This window comes from Pipistrellus kuhlii, unplaced genomic scaffold (assembly GCF_014108245.1).
Source record: "Pipistrellus kuhlii isolate mPipKuh1 unplaced genomic scaffold, mPipKuh1.p scaffold_m20_p_16, whole genome shotgun sequence".
NCBI classification, from domain to species: domain Eukaryota; kingdom Metazoa; phylum Chordata; class Mammalia; order Chiroptera; family Vespertilionidae; genus Pipistrellus; species Pipistrellus kuhlii.
In genome coordinates this window covers 5608875-5627003 of record NW_023425471.1, presented here as the reverse complement: position 1 = coordinate 5627003, position 18129 = coordinate 5608875, and the positions used below count along the sequence as shown (strand labels likewise).

Below are 18129 nucleotides of genomic sequence, written 5' to 3'. Positions count from 1 at the left end.
CACTGTAATGTTTCTTCTGGTACAATAGCCTTCATCAGACTTAACCAGAGCAATATCTTTGCAACATTCTGTTTCCATGGAATGGTATATGGGCCTTTGGGTCCAGTCACAGCCTGGGTTCTGGGTACCTGGGGGAGAGCTGCACTAATTGGAAGGTAAGAGCCAGTGCACATCAGGGATGGAAGGGCATCTTGCCTGCAGGCCTCTTCTTTGGATGGCATCACCAGTCATCAATACTTAGAAAAACCGAGAGTCATTAATTAAAAACCAGCTTTGACCAATTATTTTGTTCTGCCACAAGAGCAAAGGATTCCATGTCCACACTTTGAATCTTACTGCTCAGGAACTGTCTTACTTCTGAAAAAATATCCTTGGTAATTTAAAAAAATGTAGTAAATGACAAAATATGGAATGAATAATGTAGGGCAGACAGGGTGTGTGTGTTTCAGCCAAGGCATGAGCGGTCTAAAACAGACAGTCCAGCCAAGTGCCTTGACACACCCAAATGTTGTCCTTACGGGCTAAATATCACGCTCCCTACTGCAAAGCTTGGCTTCCTTGTAAAATATGTGTGTTTACTTTTCTTGTGTATATGTAGAGGTCAAGCCATGGGATCTTTTTTAATATATAAACTGGCAAAGTGTGTGTAGTACACTGAGCCCTTAGCATAAGTGGAGTTATTCTACGGTAAATTTACAACTCGATTATCTTAATAGCAGCCATATTTTTAAATAACATACCAGGAAATTGTGTTAGGTAATACAGTATTGAGTGAAAGCAATGTTTGTTTGTTTTTATAGCAATGCTTTATTTTGTTTTTTAATCCTATGGGAAGAATTGCTAGGTGTCATTATAACCAAATGGACCCAGTGTACCAATATGTGTCATGATTGTAGCTTGAAAAATATTTAAAGTATAAAATGTTTTCTAGAACTCTTTGGCTGAAACTTTCGAAAGTAGTATATCTTATATTTTGTTGTCCCTAAACTTATTTCCAAAATATCCCATAAGTAGGAGCAGGCTTTGTGATCATGAACCTTAGGTTCTTCATCTGTAAAATGATACAATTGCACTAATATCATCCCTTGGGTTCTTTCTCTATAATTCTCTGATTAAAGGCATACTAGTGATTATAGGACTTGCGGATTTAATTACATATTGGTCTCATGTTTTCTACTTCTTTTCATGATTATATCTCAAAATCTAACTCCTTGAAATTCAATAAATAATTGTTTCAAAGTATTAATTTGAAAAACGTGTGTGTTTTCTCCTGCAGCCGACTCTCCTATTGGTTTTGTCCCATACTCCAATGGTACTCCAGGCAAGATTTTGAAAAAAATTTAAATCTAGATTTAGCCCAATTTGTTAATTTTTTTATTTAATTATATCTTTGTATTGTTTCCCCCCCCCCCCCCTTGGGACAAAAGAGGTTGAAACTACAAGCCTAAATGGTAAGAATTTTTCCGAAGCAAGTGAAAATTGATAACCATGAATATGAATATAAGTATAATGAATGGTGTTGCAGTTTCTATATTCAAATAATAAAAAAAGAAAAACCCAAAGAAACCCAAGACTGACAACCTGGAGGGCAATCTAAACTTTCTGGTTAAATGAGAAAATTCTTATTATCATGGAGGGAAGATAGCCCTCCATCTCTCTAGCTGTTCTGTAAGAGAAAAGAAATGTTGCTAGGCCAGCATTGCTCAGTGGTTGAGCATTGATCTATGAACCAGGAGGTCACATTAGATTGCTGTTCAAGGCACATACACGGGTTACCGTCTCAGGTCTCAGTGTGGGTGTACAGGAGGCAGCCAATCAATGATTCTCTCTCATCGATGTTACAATTTCTCTCTCTTCCTCTCTGAAAGCAATAAAAATCTATTTTTTAAAATAAATTTTGACCACATTTTGAGTACCCCATTTCGCTTGCTCACCAACACAATTCCAACACATTTTTTTATATGACAGATTGTTTAAATGTGAAAAGCACATCCAGTGACTTCAATATGATTCAGCATGGATTTGGAGGCACAAAGTGTTCAAAGACAGCCTTTTTACAGATGATTTATCATTTTAAAATAGTATAAAATAAAATAAATAAAAAAACAAGCTCCATTATGCTGAAGAAAAGGACAAAGAACTGGGTTATATTCGAGGGAGGGGGGCAGGACAGCACATTCTGTTCCCTCCCCTTAGTGGGTAGATAGCCTTCCATCTTATTGCAGTCAAAACCCAATACTTTTCACAATCCCTTTAGTCAAAATAAAAATTCACCATGTGTTTGGCAGCTAAGAGCTAAACAATCATAAATGCAGCTCACACTGATTGAAACTGGTATAAATTCAATTTTGGTCTAATGGGAAGGGCCAGGCATTGTCATTTTTATATGCAATTACTTTTTACAGTGAAAGCACATCTTCAAAATAGCTTTGGCAGCAGTTTTTGTGTCCTATTTTATGTGGTTAAGAAGTGTGATAATGTAATACATGCCGTTCCCCCCTAAAGTTCCATCCAGAATCATAAATTCTAGAATGCTTTCCATTAAAGTAAATACTGATAGAATAGATTTTAAATTGAATTTTAAGTGAAACAAGATGAAAATGAGGTTTCCCTAAAATTTAGTTGAATATAATCAAGAATTCCAAATTTAAACTAGAATTTCTTTCATAAGAATGAACTACATTAGGTAAAAATATATTAAGCAACCATAGTACTATAAAGTTAGTATTAACTGTGACAATATCATATCCCTTATGGACTTTCATTATAATAGAGAAGGGCAAAATATTAAACTACATAAATGAGTTTATTTAAATGTAATAATTACAGGAATGTTGCTATGTTTTAGACACATAACGTGTTTAGGAAACACATTTTGAACAAATGAATATTTGCTCAGGAATTGTCTCTGGGGGTTGAAGAATGGGTAGTGTGGTGAAGGGGGGTGGCAGCAAATACATTTGGTAATGTCCAGTTGGCTTTTGAAAAATGCTCTAACTTCTCCAGGGTTTGGGGAAGAGTGAAATGTTTAGGGAACCTAGGAAGATGCATGTGTTTATTAATCATGCCAATGATTAGGTTAATTTTTATTCTTTTATTTCAGATGCTACTTCAACTGTGCTATCTACTTTAAACAAGACAGGTAATATCAAGTTATTTCTAAACACAATATATGTCTCCTGTGGCGTCTTGCGTTTCTCACTTGTGTGGTCTTTTGGATTAGTAAAGGTTATCTCCTCGCCCATTTTCTATGCCTTCAGTTGTTGATTTATTACTTGTTTTATTTTGACATTGAACTGTAATTCTGGTGTCCCCACATTGCTGACCTTCCAAACTGCTATGGCAATAGCACTCCACTTAAAATAATATTTTAGTATAATAACAATAATATATCTTAGCTCATAAAAATGGAAAATATAGAAAAAATAAAAAGAAAATATAATTCATCTTTAGTGTTATTTTCCTAAGACTATTACTGTTAATTTGGTATATTTCCATTCAGTATCATATGTACATATACACCCTCATAGTTTAGGTACATTGTTATATCTCACCCTTTTGACTTCATATTAAGTTACAAGTATTTTCTAGAGTCCCTTGCTATTAATGACCTGATAATACGCCATTATCAGAGTTGTTTATATTTTTTTTAGTAGAAATTGTTGTTATAGATATCTTTGTGTCAACATCTTTGCATCCATCCTGGTTTCCATAGGATCCATAACAAGGATTGGATTTAATGGGTCAGCATTTTGATATCTTAAAGCCCTTGATACCTACTGCTCAATTATCTTCTAGAAAGCTTGTACTGGGCATGAATGTGGACATGAATGTCCATGTTGCTGTATCTTTGCTGAAAGCTGAGTCTGTATCATATATTATTAAACTTTCAATTCCATAAAATTCTATTTTGAATTTTAATTAGTGAGATTGAATGACTAGAACTAGAAGCTCATTTTGCAGTTATATCTTGATTATTCTGGAAAGGAAAGTATCAGGGTAAACAAAATAATGTATTTAAAGGATTCTTTCTGATAATATAAATGATAACAGCCTCTATAATTACCACCAATCATTGCCCATGGGTCAGTCACACATTGAAACAGAAACTCATCAATAACGCGCACACAAATGAGGTTTCTGAAAGTGTCGGTATAATGACATAATTCTTTAGTGCTTTTCTAAGATCTGAGTTTTGTGTTTTCTTCATAATTTGTCATTCATTCTAGGAGACAGAGCTTCTTTGTAAATCTGTGCCCTGAGCACAGCCTCTTCTAATTGGCCATCCTTAGAGCCAGGATTTCTGAACCTGGTTCTCCATAATCTGGGAAAGGAACCATGGGCTCTGTCCCAAAAGTGTGTTGGAAAGATATTTCTAAGATTTGCTTTTTCAGTGTGTTTTAATATTAACCTGTGAGTCACTGACTGAACAGTTACGTCTTGGTTCTGCTGTGAGCCTGTTGTATGACTGCAGTTGGATAGTCTCACCCTCTCTGAGAATAATTTCATCTATCAATATGATTGGAATAGTATTATATTAACTCTTAGAGAAAATGGCAGGGCAATTCCTTGTTTGTAGAACATAATAGCAATATTTTAGATTATTATTCTGAATCACTGATCTTTACAACCTAACACCTGAAGGTCCTGATAGTAACTTAATTTTACATATCTGAAGTATAAGTCTGCATTACTTTGTCTAGCAGCAGCAGAGCATGGAAACTGCAGTAGAATTACATAAGCAGTGGGTGTGTAATATGTGTGATCTAACTGGGTAAACATGGGAATCTAAATCCCAGACCTACCCTGGGCCAATGTTTTATAATCTGTGTATGTGATTCCCATTCATTCTGCTGAGATGACCAATAGTGTCTTAAAGGTATCAACAGTATGATTTTCTTAGGACTTCACCAAAATGATACTCATGGCAAATTGTTTTTTTAAAAAAACCAAGCAACAATTCTGCTCTAATATTTAAATTGCTTCTTTGCAGAAAAAACTAAAATCACTATAGTAAAAACCTTCAATGCATCAGGTATGATTTATCAATATCAAGACTTTATTTTTTACAACTAAAGTAAAATTAAACAAATGGTTGATGTTAACATTTTCTTTCTGTCTTTATCCTACCTTTTAAAAATGAAACTGGTTTTTAATGAATAGATGTTTATTCACTGGGTACCTAAAGTTGTACTAAGTGTTTGGGATTATAATAGCAATGATTAGGCACAATGCTTACCCTCAAGAATCTTCTAGTCTGTGCGGTGAGATAAAGCAAATAAACAGATAATTAACATGAATATGTAGTATGAACATAAACGCAACTATTTCTGACATGGTTATGAAGCATAGGAGATAGAAGGACTGACAATTATCAATGGGATGCATTTTATGAAGGAAAGATTCTTAAAGAAGTGAATCCCAATCTCTTTTTAAGTAATAAAAAAAAGATGCGCTTTTAAGTACCTAGTGCAAAACTAGGGATACATGATATACTTAAAGGTTTCTGGTTGATTTAAAAACCAGAAAGAGGTTGGCAAACTATGAGCTATGGGCCAAATCCACCTTTTTTTCTTTTTGTAAATACTGGTAAAGTTTTATTAGAAAAGTATTGTGCCCATTTTTTTTTTAACATATTGTCTATGGCTACTTTTTCACTGTAATGAATGATAGGGTTGAGTAGTTGCAATGGGGATTATATGGCTCACAAAGCCTAAGATATTTACTGTTTGACCCTTTACAGACGAAGTTTTCTCACTCATGATTTGAAGGACAATCTATGGCCATGTACTTGGAGGAAATTACAGATATAATAGCCCTAGCAAAGAAAGAAAATTCTCAGTATAAATAAGCAGCAAATGCCACACAGCACTAGAAATGAAGGTGCCAGTAAAATTTAGAGAAAGATGAGATGTGATAGAATGAAAAGTTTAGTAAGCTATATAGACCAATAGTTGTAAGAAATATTAAAATACTACTACTCAGCATCTACATATTGTATGATTGCATAGTATATTTCTAGTGAGTTATATCCATTAGCAAGTATATTTAAAATGAAATCTTTCTCTTTTGATATTGGTAACATTGCTGTGGAACAACATAGAACTCTACATGTCTGATAACTTTTGGCACCTAAATTCAGTTTGCTCATAGTCAAAACTTTAGCTGAACCATGATGCCTACACACCAAATGTCAACTAAATCATGCTGGCAGAAACCATATCATACACACTTATTCAAATTGTAATTTTAGTTCATGTTCAAACTAGTTCTCTTAGGAAAGAATTAAGCACTCATAAGTGCAAAGGAAATAAAATAGCAATCAAGTACTGGGTACATAATTTTGATAGAACCAGAGACATAGCAAGATACAAAAATATTCCTTACTGTAACAACCTTTTCCCATTGGTAGTTTGCTTAGTAGAATTTCCCCCTCACATTTACTAAAGATTTCTTATACTCTGCCAAAAGGATGAAATTAATGAAGGAAAGATTCTTAGAGTAGTAAACCCTGAACTCTTTTCAAATCAGAGATGTACTTCTCCTTTCACCTTTGGTGAAAATGTTTTTTGGTTAATATGTCTGGCTTTTTGTTCTAATGTGACTTATTTCATCTCCCATTCATCTCTGTCTATGTGTATGCCTGTGTAGTCTGTTGTCCTGGTCATTACTCCATTTTGTCTTCACTATAACTTTTTTTTTTCTGCCTAGTATCACCCATTAGATTGTAAGCTCCTTGAGGGCAGGATCCATATTTAGAACCTCATAAAGCCTACAGAATATGGTAGAAATTCACAAATATTTTTTGAATTTTATAGTTTTGCCCATGTGAAATGATATCATGACTTTGATGTTATTTCACACATACATTTGCATGAGGGGCTGAGACCATCATTAGAATGATCATGTACTCCCCTACCCAGAAAGAAAGGAGAATGTAAGAGTAAGGGCTATTTCATTTAAAGCCTATATGATAGATTAGTATTCATATTGTTCTGTTGTATTGGACAGGAGAGGGATTAATTGGGAATGGGACAAGAAATTACAGGGAGGAATAAGGGATCAGACACTAACATACTAAAGAATAGTGAAGAATCAAGTTCGTAGCTAACCAACTAAGAAATGAAAACTCTCATTCCTTTAGTCTTAGTGGAATTCATCCAGCCAATTATATCCAATATAGCATTTTTGGTCCACATTTGAAGCCTAAATTTATTAATTCTCTTGACAATGTACTATAGTATATATAAGAGAAGATATTGACATGCTAATCAGCTGGGTTGTGTTTCCTTTGCAGGAGTCAAACCTCAGAGAAATAGCTGCAATTTGTCATCTATTTGCAATGACTCAGGTTAGTACTTATATACATTATATGTTACCAGATAAATTAGCTTCATAGAGAAAAATGATTGCTTTTCTCCTGGAGAATGTGTGATGTGTGCCTCTTTGATTGGGAATGAATGGAACAAGAAATTACAGGGAGGAATAAGGGATCAGACACTAACATACTAAAGAATAGTGAGGAATCAAGTTCATACCACCTGGCTACTATGAATCCTGAATGAAAACAAAAGCAAATTTTAGATTTGGCTGGAATTATCTTCCCATTGCCTAGTGAAATAAAGGGTTAACTTCTTTAATATGAGAACATGAAGCTGTGCACAAAACATTTTTCACCATAGCTTTAAATCCATAACTAATGCACTTAGACTTGATTCATGAACATAATTAATAATGAACTTAATTATTGAAAGCCACTTCTTGTATACAAATCCTTTAAGCTTTTCCATAGGACCTTAAGTATTATTATAGCTTAGAAACAGGATATTGTTTTTTTCTAAAACTAAAACAAACTGCTCTTCTAGAATGTTGAAAACCTCACGTACACCTAGTTAATTGGGTGCTAATCCCAGTAGTGCCATAGTGGATTTTGCCATCTTTAGCTAAGACTGCCCACTAGTTTTAAAAATTGAGATGGAAATCTTTTGAGAACATGCTATTTTTGAAATGAGGATATTTTCCCTCCTGCCTTGGGCCAGAAAGAATGAAACAACCACTTTTCTCACATTGGTTTGGCTCTCTGGGCTCCCTTCTTTGTTGAAACCTATGAAAACAGATGTAATAAACAGAAAAACATGGTGTGGCAGGTCAGAATTGGATCATGAGAAGAGAGACGATGAAGGTAACAAAATATTTTATACTATTCAAGTCTTAGTATGACTCCATTGATATAAAAAGAAACACTCATCAGAGGAAGGAATCATTTTATTCTGTTCCCTTTAATCCTATATAATAAAAGCCTAACATGCTAAGTGTCTGGTCATCTAATTGCCCATTCAACCAATCAAAATGTAATATACTAATGATATTCTAAACTAGGGGTGTCGAACTCAATCAGAGAAGGGGCCAAAATCTAAAATCCAGCCTAAATCGCGGGCCGAATGGTTTACTGAACAGTCATAAACTGTCATTGTGATGGAAACGCAGCGGAGTGCAGTGATGACAGCATGGTGCAGGCCACATTGCAAGGCCTGGCGGGACGGATTTGGCCCGCGGGCCTTGTGTTTGACACATGTGTTCTAAACCATTCAACTGCTTGCTATGACATGTACTGACCACCAGGAGGAAGGCACTCTGATGGGTAGGTTAGCTTGCTGCTGGGGTCTGGCCAACTAGGACTGAGCAAGATAGGCCAGACATGCCCTGGAGACCTGCCACAGTCCCTACAAGGCTGGCCAACCTCCTGTATCCCTCGCAGATCATGCACCGGTGGGACCCCTTGGCCTGTCCTGTACCCTCTCGCAATCTGGGACCCCTTGGGGGATGTCAGAGAGCTTATTTTGGCCCAATCCCACAGGCCAGGCCAAGGGACCCCACTGTTGCATGAATTCATACACCAGGCCTTTAATAATTTAATAACTTGTTTCAAAAACATAGGAACATTCCGTGAATGGAACTAATGCACATTTGAAAATATAGCAAAAAAAGAAAGAAAGAAAGAAAGAAAGAAAGAAAGAAAGAAAGAAAGAAAGAAAGAAAGAAAGAAAGAAAGAAAGAAAAAAACAATTACAAGTAAAACAAGTTAAGGTTGGATAATTTAGAAAACAAGAAAACTTTCTGTTGAAAGAATGCTCCACAAAGACTTTGTATTTGTGTGAATGTGAAATTTGCCTATGTGAGCTTTCTCCTGATAGTATGTTCCTGATAGAATATAGCGGAAAAATATCATCTGGTTTTGATTCAAGAAAAACAACACATTTTACTTTCATATACTGTGTAACTCTCTCTTCTTCTTCCTCCCTCCTCTCTTTACTGAATTCTCCATAATTTTATTATTTTTGTGCTTCATCTATATTTGAACTGGTGACTAATGTCTACTTTAGTGTTGTGTTTACAAGATGTTTGATAACTGTTTGAAAATTGAACATTTAGTTTAAAAAAAAAAACTGGTCATCTTGAATAACAGATGTCAGAAAGCTGGTTAGAGTAATGCTTTCCCTAATTAAGTAGATGAATTGATTGTTTGTTTTAGTGCCTGTTGAAAACAACCTCACCAGGGAACCAACTCTTTTGGCACCAGAAATCCCATGATATCCTGCCAGAAACTAGAAACCTCCATTTCTTGCAGGTTTCAGTCCAGGTTCTTTAAGGGAAATGGAGACTAATGCAGAAAGGGGAGCTGACTAGCCATAGTTAGGCTAAAAGTAAAAAGGAGGTGGTTTCCTGGTTGCTCTGCTACTACTGTGCTCCCAGCACATTTATGAACTCACACTGCCCTCAACAAGACTAAAAGATGAACTTGAAGGATAGAAGGGTGAGGGAAAGAAATTATAGGTGCCAACTATATGCACACACACTTATACAAGCAAGATTTCTTTTCAAAAAGTGAAAACTAATAGCTTGGCCGGTATTGCTCAACAGTTGAGCATTAACCCAGGAACCAAGAGGTCACTGGTTCAATTCCTAGTCAGGGCACATGCTAGAGCTTGGGGGCATGCAGAAAGCAGCCAATTGATGTTTCTTTCTCATTTATGTTTCTATCTCTCTATCCCTCCCTCATCCTCTCTGTTTAAAAGTCAATAAAATATATATTTTTTAAAAATTACATTTTTATTGATTTTTAAACAGATAGTGGGAGTGGGGGAGGGGCAATGGGATGGATAAGGAGACATATGCAATACCTTAATCAATAAAGAAATTTAAAAATTTTAAAAATGGATAAGTAATTCTATGCATATATCAAGAGTCTTTACTTTTAATATTTATGTACTGTATTAATTGAAATTTCAGTATCAGAGTTGAAGTTCTTGGTAGAGAAGTTGCTTAAACAGATAAATAATGTTAATCTTTGGTCTAGTGGCTTTGTTGGCTGTTTTAAGTGTAAGTGGACCCCTGGGAACAGGGCTATGGGAATCAGTTGTACTTTGGGGTACAATAAAAAAGATGAGGAAGCCTTCAACACTCTAGCACAGGAGTTGGTAAACTACTGCCCATAGTCCAAATATATTTTCTACCTTTTTTAAAGTAAAGTTTTATTGGAATACAGCCATACCTATTCATTTACATATTGTCTATGGCTACTTTTGCACTACAAAGTTAAATAGTTTCAATAGAGACTGTAAGACCCACAAACTTCAAATATTTATTATCTGTCTGATACTTCACAAAAATGTTGGCTGACCTATGCTCTAGTTTATATGATACCCTTGCCCTTTTGCTCAAGAGGCCATTTTTTTATCTCTATATTATGAAATACACACAATGTACCCTTTAAGAGGTCTCTATTTTATTTGTTTCCAGATAGAGTCAAAGGCCCTCCAAGTATACCCTGCAGAAAATAGGTTAACTAAAAATTACTTCAATGTTACCCAACATGAGCATTTAAAAAAAAAAAAGGTTTTCTGGCATATATGGGATGAAAGTCCCAATGAATTATTCAACTGAAGAAAAGACTTGCCCTGCAGCCCATTCAGGTTTCAAAGCAAATCTCAACTTTGTTCCTAGGAAAGATACTGGCAATTGGTAGTTGTAGTTTAAAAAAACAAAAACAAAACACCAGCAAGGAATAAATGGACTTCCATAAGGTTGCTAAGCTTCTGAGAAACACTCTTCCTTCCCTCCCTTATCTATGTAACTGCAACTATAACAATTTTAAAAGATTGTTTTTAAACATTAACTTTAGACCCATGGTTCCTTCAATTAGCATCTTTAAAGAAAAAAATCTGATGAGAAGCATGTAAGAATAAATTTTATTTTCTTCCCAACTTTTAGAAAAGGTTTATTACCTCAATAGTGGCCCCTCAGAGTAAAAGCCCAGTGCTTCTGGGTGAACCATCAAACAAGGTCTGCAGTGTTTTCAGACTAATGGAGAGGGAAACTGGGGAGAAGTAGCCCCGTGGCTGAACAGGCTCACCACAGGGACAGGACCCAATGCCCACACACCTATGGGTGCCTCAGAGAGAAGGTTCTGAAACAGTCTTTGTTGGGTGAGCCTCTCCTTGAGTCCCCTCATAACCATCTCCATTCATGAGTGTGTCTGTACATACCTGCACAGGCATATGCATACAGGTGTGGGGTTATGTGCAGTGTGTGGACACACTTGTGTGGCAATTGGGAAGCTCAGACTTTAGGACTGGCAGACTGTCCCCTGAGGGAGTCCTGAAGAAGCAGGGTGCAGGGGCTGGGGAGCTTGTCTGGATGAATGGTTGGGCTAGGCTGGCTCTGAGCATCTCCAGGGCCCTACAGTCATGCTTCTTGCAGAACTGGGGCAGATATCATCAGGGATTCAGAATAAGTCTGTATGGCTTCCTTATTCGTTGAGCCCTTTTTCCTACTACTCCCAAATAAATAGCATTTCTCAACCTCAAACCACACTAGTGGCAGAACCACTGGCTTTATCTTCCATTTATCCAATGCCTTTGACGGGCTTGATGTAGAGGCTCAGCTGTAGCTTCACAGAACAGTTCATAGGGGTTCCTATGAAAGAGTGCATGTCCAGGGATAGGGAATATTTTTTTCTCATTAGAGTGGAGGCTGATCACTGCCTCGGCCAGGACAGGGTAGGAATTGTAGAAATGAGGATGGGAAAGAAACAAGGGTGCACTGAACCTGCAAATGCTGACATTCTGGATTCCACACTCCAGACACAGGCAGAAAGAAGCCTTCGTTAGGTGGGTAGACAGACCCACTGGCAAATAAGATGTATGAAGCAAAAGGTAGGGATGCCTTTGAGCATGCCTACTTCCTTGTAGATGACCTTTATGGGTCAGCAGGCCTCTTTTCTAAATCAGCAGCTATAGAATTCCAGTGATATTTGTGAATCATAAGCAGGGCCCACATCTGCCCTGAAGTCCTGTCAATCATGTTGCACGGATTCGAATGCCAAAAGTTGAGCTTGCTGAGCCAGTTCCACTTGTCCACGAGGTGGATCTGGCTGAAGTTTTTGATCCCTGTGAACATAGTGAAGAGCCTGGAATTGGAGTGGTTGCGCTCAGCAAATAACCCGAACTTGCCCTTTAAGAGGAACATGCCTGGGAAGTTATTTATTGATAAGGTGCATGAGGGGATGGTCATAGCCCCACATGATCTTGCCTATAGTGCAGTTCGTGAAGGCACACTCACCGAGGTAGTGAACACCAAGGTCATAAACAGTTTCAGCCCCATAGGCTTATTCTCCATCATCAGTGCTGCACTCAGACCAGGATATTGGGCTGGATGATGTAGTAGCTCTCCAAGCCACTGGACTTCTCACTGGAATTGGAAGTTGCAATACTCGAGGAAAGACACTGTCACTGTCATTGAAGGGATGTTGCTCTTGTGCTGGAACTCCCTTTACACATAGGACCTGCGCTCCCACAACAGTGGTTTCTTGCCCTGGAGCAGGCGTCCTCAAACTTTTTAAAGTGGAGGCCAGATCACGGTCCCTCAGAGAGCTGGAGGGCCGGACTATATGAACTACTAATTCCTACTGTAACACCTCGGCTGCGCTCACTGCCCAAAAAACCTGGCGGGCCGGATCAGACTCCTCTGTGGGCCGCATGTGGCCCGCGGGCCGTAGTTTGAAGACGCCTGCCCTGGAGGATCTCCTTGGGGTTGACAATGTCAATGAAGTAGATGGAGATAGAGAAGGGAACAGGAATCTCCTTCCATATGCCAATCGACAGGCTACTGGAGTCAATACACACACTCTTGTGGACCTGCAGTTTGATAATGGAGGGCACATTATGATCACCACAATGCCCAGCAGGGCACACAGGAGCCTGGTGAAGTCCAGTGCCCAGCTACGCAGTGCGCTCTGGTGTGGCTGCCCATGTCTGCGTGCCTTGGCACCTGAAGGGAGCAGGTCTTGGTAGAGGCAACAGAGGCTGCGACCCTGAGGCCATTGGCCACAGGGGCATGGTGGGCCTTCGAAAGCAGCACACCAAGGAGTGAACTGGCAGGTGCCAGCGATTTTATCAAGGGAGCCTTTGGATTGGCCAAATCCCGGGCACTGGGATTCAAGTAGGCTGGGATAAAATTCCTTGACAAGGGAACAAGCATTCCCTATTTCTGCATTCCTACATAAAATTTATAATTTATATCTTCTGAAAATTATATTGAGTAACTTTCTAAAATTAAAAAATAAATAAAAGAGTAAATGTGAGCAACAGCAAAAAAATGTGATGAAACTTTGTTTATAAAGCAATTTGATAATCTTTTTCTGTGAGATATTAATCCTCAAGTTCTAAGGATGCAAGTCTCAATTTTTCTTTTTAAAAATTTATTTTTAGACTTTTACAGAGGTGAGATAATGTTTCAATATGATGAAGAAATCAATGCTACTCAGGTAGGTTTTAAAGATTTTCCTCATTACAATCTTAAAAAATGAATTCAGATGTATTTAATATTTGTTTAAGGCTTAGATTTATGATATTTGACATATTTATTTATTTTTATGGCCAAGTATAAGTAAATTTTCATTGGGTTTTCTGCTGAATGTTTATATGATGTAATTCTATGACCAGTCAAAATGTGAAATTATATTAGAAACTCCTAATAAGAAGAAATATAATATATATTGAATATAAGAACAGTCTCTTAAACTTATCTTATTTGCCCTATGGGGGATTCAGATTTAGTAGTATCAGTCTTCTGTAACCTGGAGTGCTTCAGAGGATCTCAGCTACACATGGTTTGTTCATTCAGTGACTATTTATTGAGTACCTACTATATGCCTCGCAAAGAGCTAGGTTCTAGATATATAATGATGACTGCTATCATGTTCCCCCTTTACATTGGGATCTTTTACTTAAATCTGGGACCTTTAATGTAGAGAGCTTTAATAGTATTCTTTTGGGGGAATAATGAAAGACAAAATAGAATAATAAAAACCAGAAATTATTTGCACGTCACACTTGTTGATTCAGAATATTAAAAAAAAACAAAAAAACTGGCTCTATCTATATAGATTTGATCATTTGCTAGGTAGTATTTCATGCAGTTAGTATTTATAGTCTTTAGGGTGTAGTTCTTTGGGCGGTCAACAAAACTAAACAACTTCTTGTATGAGAGTATAAAAAACAGCCAAGACCGGTTTGGCTCAATGGATAGAGCGTCGGCTTGGGGACTGAAGGGTCCCGGGTTCGATTCTGGTCAAGGGCATGTACCTTGGTTGCGGGCATATCCCCAGTAAGGGGTGTGCAAGAGGCAGCTGATCGATGTCTCTCTCTCATCGATGTTTCTAACTCTCTATCTCTCTCTCCCTTCCTCTCTGTACAAAATCAATAAAAACATATTTAAAAAACAATATTTGTTGTATTCTTAATGATTTTGTGCTTCTAACAGAATCCGAATATGGCTAATGGAACCTTGACTGGAGTCCTGTCTCAAAGTGAATTGAAGTGAGTAATGTGCTGTTTTATTTAAATCTTAAGAAATCAACTATGGAAAGATACTTGTTGAGCTATCTTTGCTTTTGGAAACTGAATAGGAAAGAGACCTAAAGGTTGTAGAGAAGGTTCTTGAGTTCTTTGCAAACTATAAACATATTACCTGTCATCAATTAACATCCCTGTGAGGCTGTTCTCTTTGATGCTATTAAATTACCTCCATTTGAATTACTATTTGAGTAATATGACTTGATAGCCATCAAGATTGAAAGAACGGTTCAAGGTAAGACTTCATGTATACCATTTGTTCATGCTTTCACGAAGCATCAGTGATTTACAACTCAGAGAGAGGTCTTTGTTAAATAGACCTCAGTTTACAAATAGATGCCCCAGTTAGACAGTAGATCAAAATATGGGCCAGCAGTTGGCTTAGGCCAGGACAGTCTTACCCTGTCCATTGGCAGGAGAAACTTCATGTTTTGCCCTCATGGCAGGGAAGCAGCCTCAGAGAAAAAATTCATCTATTCTCCACTTTACTACTACCTCTCAAATGAAGGTTTCATAATTTTTTCACCAAATTTAAGCTTTAATGAGTATCTGTGATAACACTGAAGAGAAAAACCTTTCCTAAGTCAAATTAAACAAAACAAAACTGTTCTTAAGGTTCATTCTTTAATTAGCATTTTGACCTGTCTGCTTTTGATGATTCAGCAGTGTCTAGGTAGAGAGAAAAATAATTCATGATTCCATGTGGTAGATAGCAAACATTCCTAGTGCTCTTGTGAGTTTATAGTGGCAAAAAGTTATAGTGCTAATTGGGATGGGCAGGGATGTCATTCATGTCCTTTATATGTCTTTTTTTTTCTTGCCTCCTGATAAAAATCTAGCTTTTCTAAGTATTCAAAGAATATGTATGAAATAACCAATGCCTTAATGGGATTTTAAACTTTAGATGGGCAATAGTAGTGATAGGAAACATTTTTTAAAACTCAAAAATTTATAAATAGAATACAACTTAGCATACTTGCAATTCATCTTAATTACTAGACTTGAAATAGAGATGAGTTCATTTAAAGCCACTAAATATTTGTTGATCAACTACTATGTGCTGGGGAATACAAATGGGAATAACCTCAACTCTCTGAAATAGAAAACTAGACTGAAAATTGATTAAAACCACTTGGGGAGCTTTTAAAAACACTGATGCCCAGGCACACTCCATACCAATTAAATCAGGATTTGGGGACTGAGATGTAGGCATGAGCGTTTTTAGTGTTCCGCTGGTGGTTCCAGCATGAGGCCATTTTGAGAAAAAGGAGTATGGAGTCTGGTAGGAAAGATGCAGAATGGTAACAAATGATAACACTAGAATATGATCCCTATAGTGAAGGTCACATTTACAAGGTACCAAAGTACGTTCTGTCTGAATGTAGAACAGGTTGGACATGACTGGAACGGTCAGGGAACCCCCAAAAAGTAGGTGGTCTCTGAGCATAGTTATGGAAGAGTAGTTCCTGACAGCTCAAAAAGCTGACTACTACTGCCACCATCCTTCCCTTCTTCTCTCTAGATCTTTCCTGGAGCAACCAATTGCCCATTACTAGGAGCAGGGTTTCTCAGCCTTAGTACTATTGGTATTTTGAGCCTGATAGTTCTTTGTCATATGGGATTGTCCTGTATATTATGGGATGTGGAACAGATCCCTGGTCTCCACCCAGTAGATGCCAGTAGCACTCCCCCTCCCAATTGTAACAAGAAAAAAAAAGTCTCTAGATATTTCCAGATGTCCCTGAGGTGCAGGGTCACCCCAGGTTGAGAACCACTGCCTTAGAGTGATTTTTTAAACTAGATTTGATGAGATCAGGCACATCCAGGATGGTATGGCCATAGACGAATTTTTAAACTAGATTTATTTTATTTTAAGCTCACATGAAGCTCTGCCACATTGGAAAAATGCAAATGTTGTAAGAGTGCAATTGGAGGAGAGGAATAAGGAAGGTTCCTAAAGAGAAGTTGTGAGGAGGGGAAGGCAGGGCTAGAGAGTGCTAGAGGGTGGCAGGGTCAGTTGGAGAGAGAATGAAGAAACCATAGGCCCAGAGCTTCCAGGGTGAGTGGCGGGCCTGTTTCAGAAATTTTGCCTTGGGCCAGCCAGCTCTTCCTCAGGCCTTCTGCCAGAGGCTGCCTGGGAGTTGCAGTAACTTAATGAATAACACGATTGTTCAACCATAAATTTCTATCTTGCAACTGTTGGCTGGTACCAATACAGGTTCTGTCTGGTTCGTTTCCCTTGTCATATAAATAATTTATTTTCTCCACATAGGAGTCTCTTAATATACCCAGTATCTCTTCAAAGTGAATACTACAAGCAATAAATACTATATGACTAATGCATTTGCTAAAAACCTAACTTGTTTTGAATTTAACATCACCAACAGCTTCCTTCATGTCAATTTCTTTCATTTTATTAACAGACGAACAGAGCTCAACAAAACCCTGCAAACCCTAAGTGAGGTAATCATAGTACACCCTGTACTTTGCATATGATTGTTTTTTTGGGGAAAGCATGGAGTTCTGCATTCCTGGGGTGATATGTATTCAAATCACCCCAAATCTGTTATGTAAAATAATGAATGGACTAGTTCCATTACAAAAAAAAAAAAAAATCACAATGGATAAACATTACAAGGAGGTGGATTTTCCTTCATGTAAAACTGAAAGTCTCTTAAAACAAGGACCCAGAAGAATGAGCTCTCTTGTGTGGTAATGAGCTCCGTGACATTAGAGGTATCTAAGCAGAGGCTGTATAGTCTGAATAGCTTTGATCATAAATCAGAAATCTGGTAGAAATGTGAATTGGGTGATCCCTAGGAGTTCTTGGGCTCTAAGATTCAGTAATGCTTGATTAGTCCAGGGTTGTCTTGTCTGACACTTTCAACTGTCAAAGTAACATATATATATATATTTTTTTTTCGTTTGTTTCAGACTTATTTTATAGTGTGTGCCACAGCAGAAGCTCAAAGGTCAGTTATTTTTAATACTTTTATAAATATCACTAGAGACCCTGTGCATGGATTCATGCACCATTGGGGTCCCTCAGCCTGACCTGTGCCCTCTCGCAATATGTGACCCCTTGGGGAATGTCGGACTGCCAGTTTCGGCCCAGCCTGCGGGGATCAGGCCGAAACCACAGTCCAGCACAACCTGCAGCTCCTGCCTGCCACTCCCACTTATCCCAGTCCTGCTGTGCTTGCTGTGGGCTTGC

At 37.6% G+C, this 18129-nt stretch overlaps 1 protein-coding gene and 1 pseudogene across 2 annotated transcripts in view; one reads left to right on the top strand and one right to left on the bottom strand.

Moving 5' to 3' along the window:
* The window catches only part of ADGRG2 (adhesion G protein-coupled receptor G2), a 106863-nt gene that overhangs the window by 65282 nt on the left and 23452 nt on the right, over positions 1 to 18129 (top strand). Inside the window, exons 5-13 of one of the 2 annotated variants that reach the window (XM_036439779.2) lie at positions 1277 to 1321; positions 1428 to 1451; positions 3104 to 3142; positions 4994 to 5035; positions 7298 to 7351; positions 13770 to 13825; positions 14824 to 14879; positions 17339 to 17378; positions 17850 to 17887. In XM_036439779.2, coding sequence (XP_036295672.1) covers positions 1277 to 1321; positions 1428 to 1451; positions 3104 to 3142; positions 4994 to 5035; positions 7298 to 7351; positions 13770 to 13825; positions 14824 to 14879; positions 17339 to 17378; positions 17850 to 17887 — 394 coding nt within the window. The remainder of the gene's footprint in view (positions 1 to 1276; positions 1322 to 1427; positions 1452 to 3103; positions 3143 to 4993; positions 5036 to 7297; positions 7352 to 13769; positions 13826 to 14823; positions 14880 to 17338; positions 17379 to 17849; positions 17888 to 18129) is intronic. The other variant, XM_045582307.1, reaches the window with a different exon arrangement.
* LOC118720126 lies at positions 11587 to 13539 on the bottom strand (annotated as a pseudogene).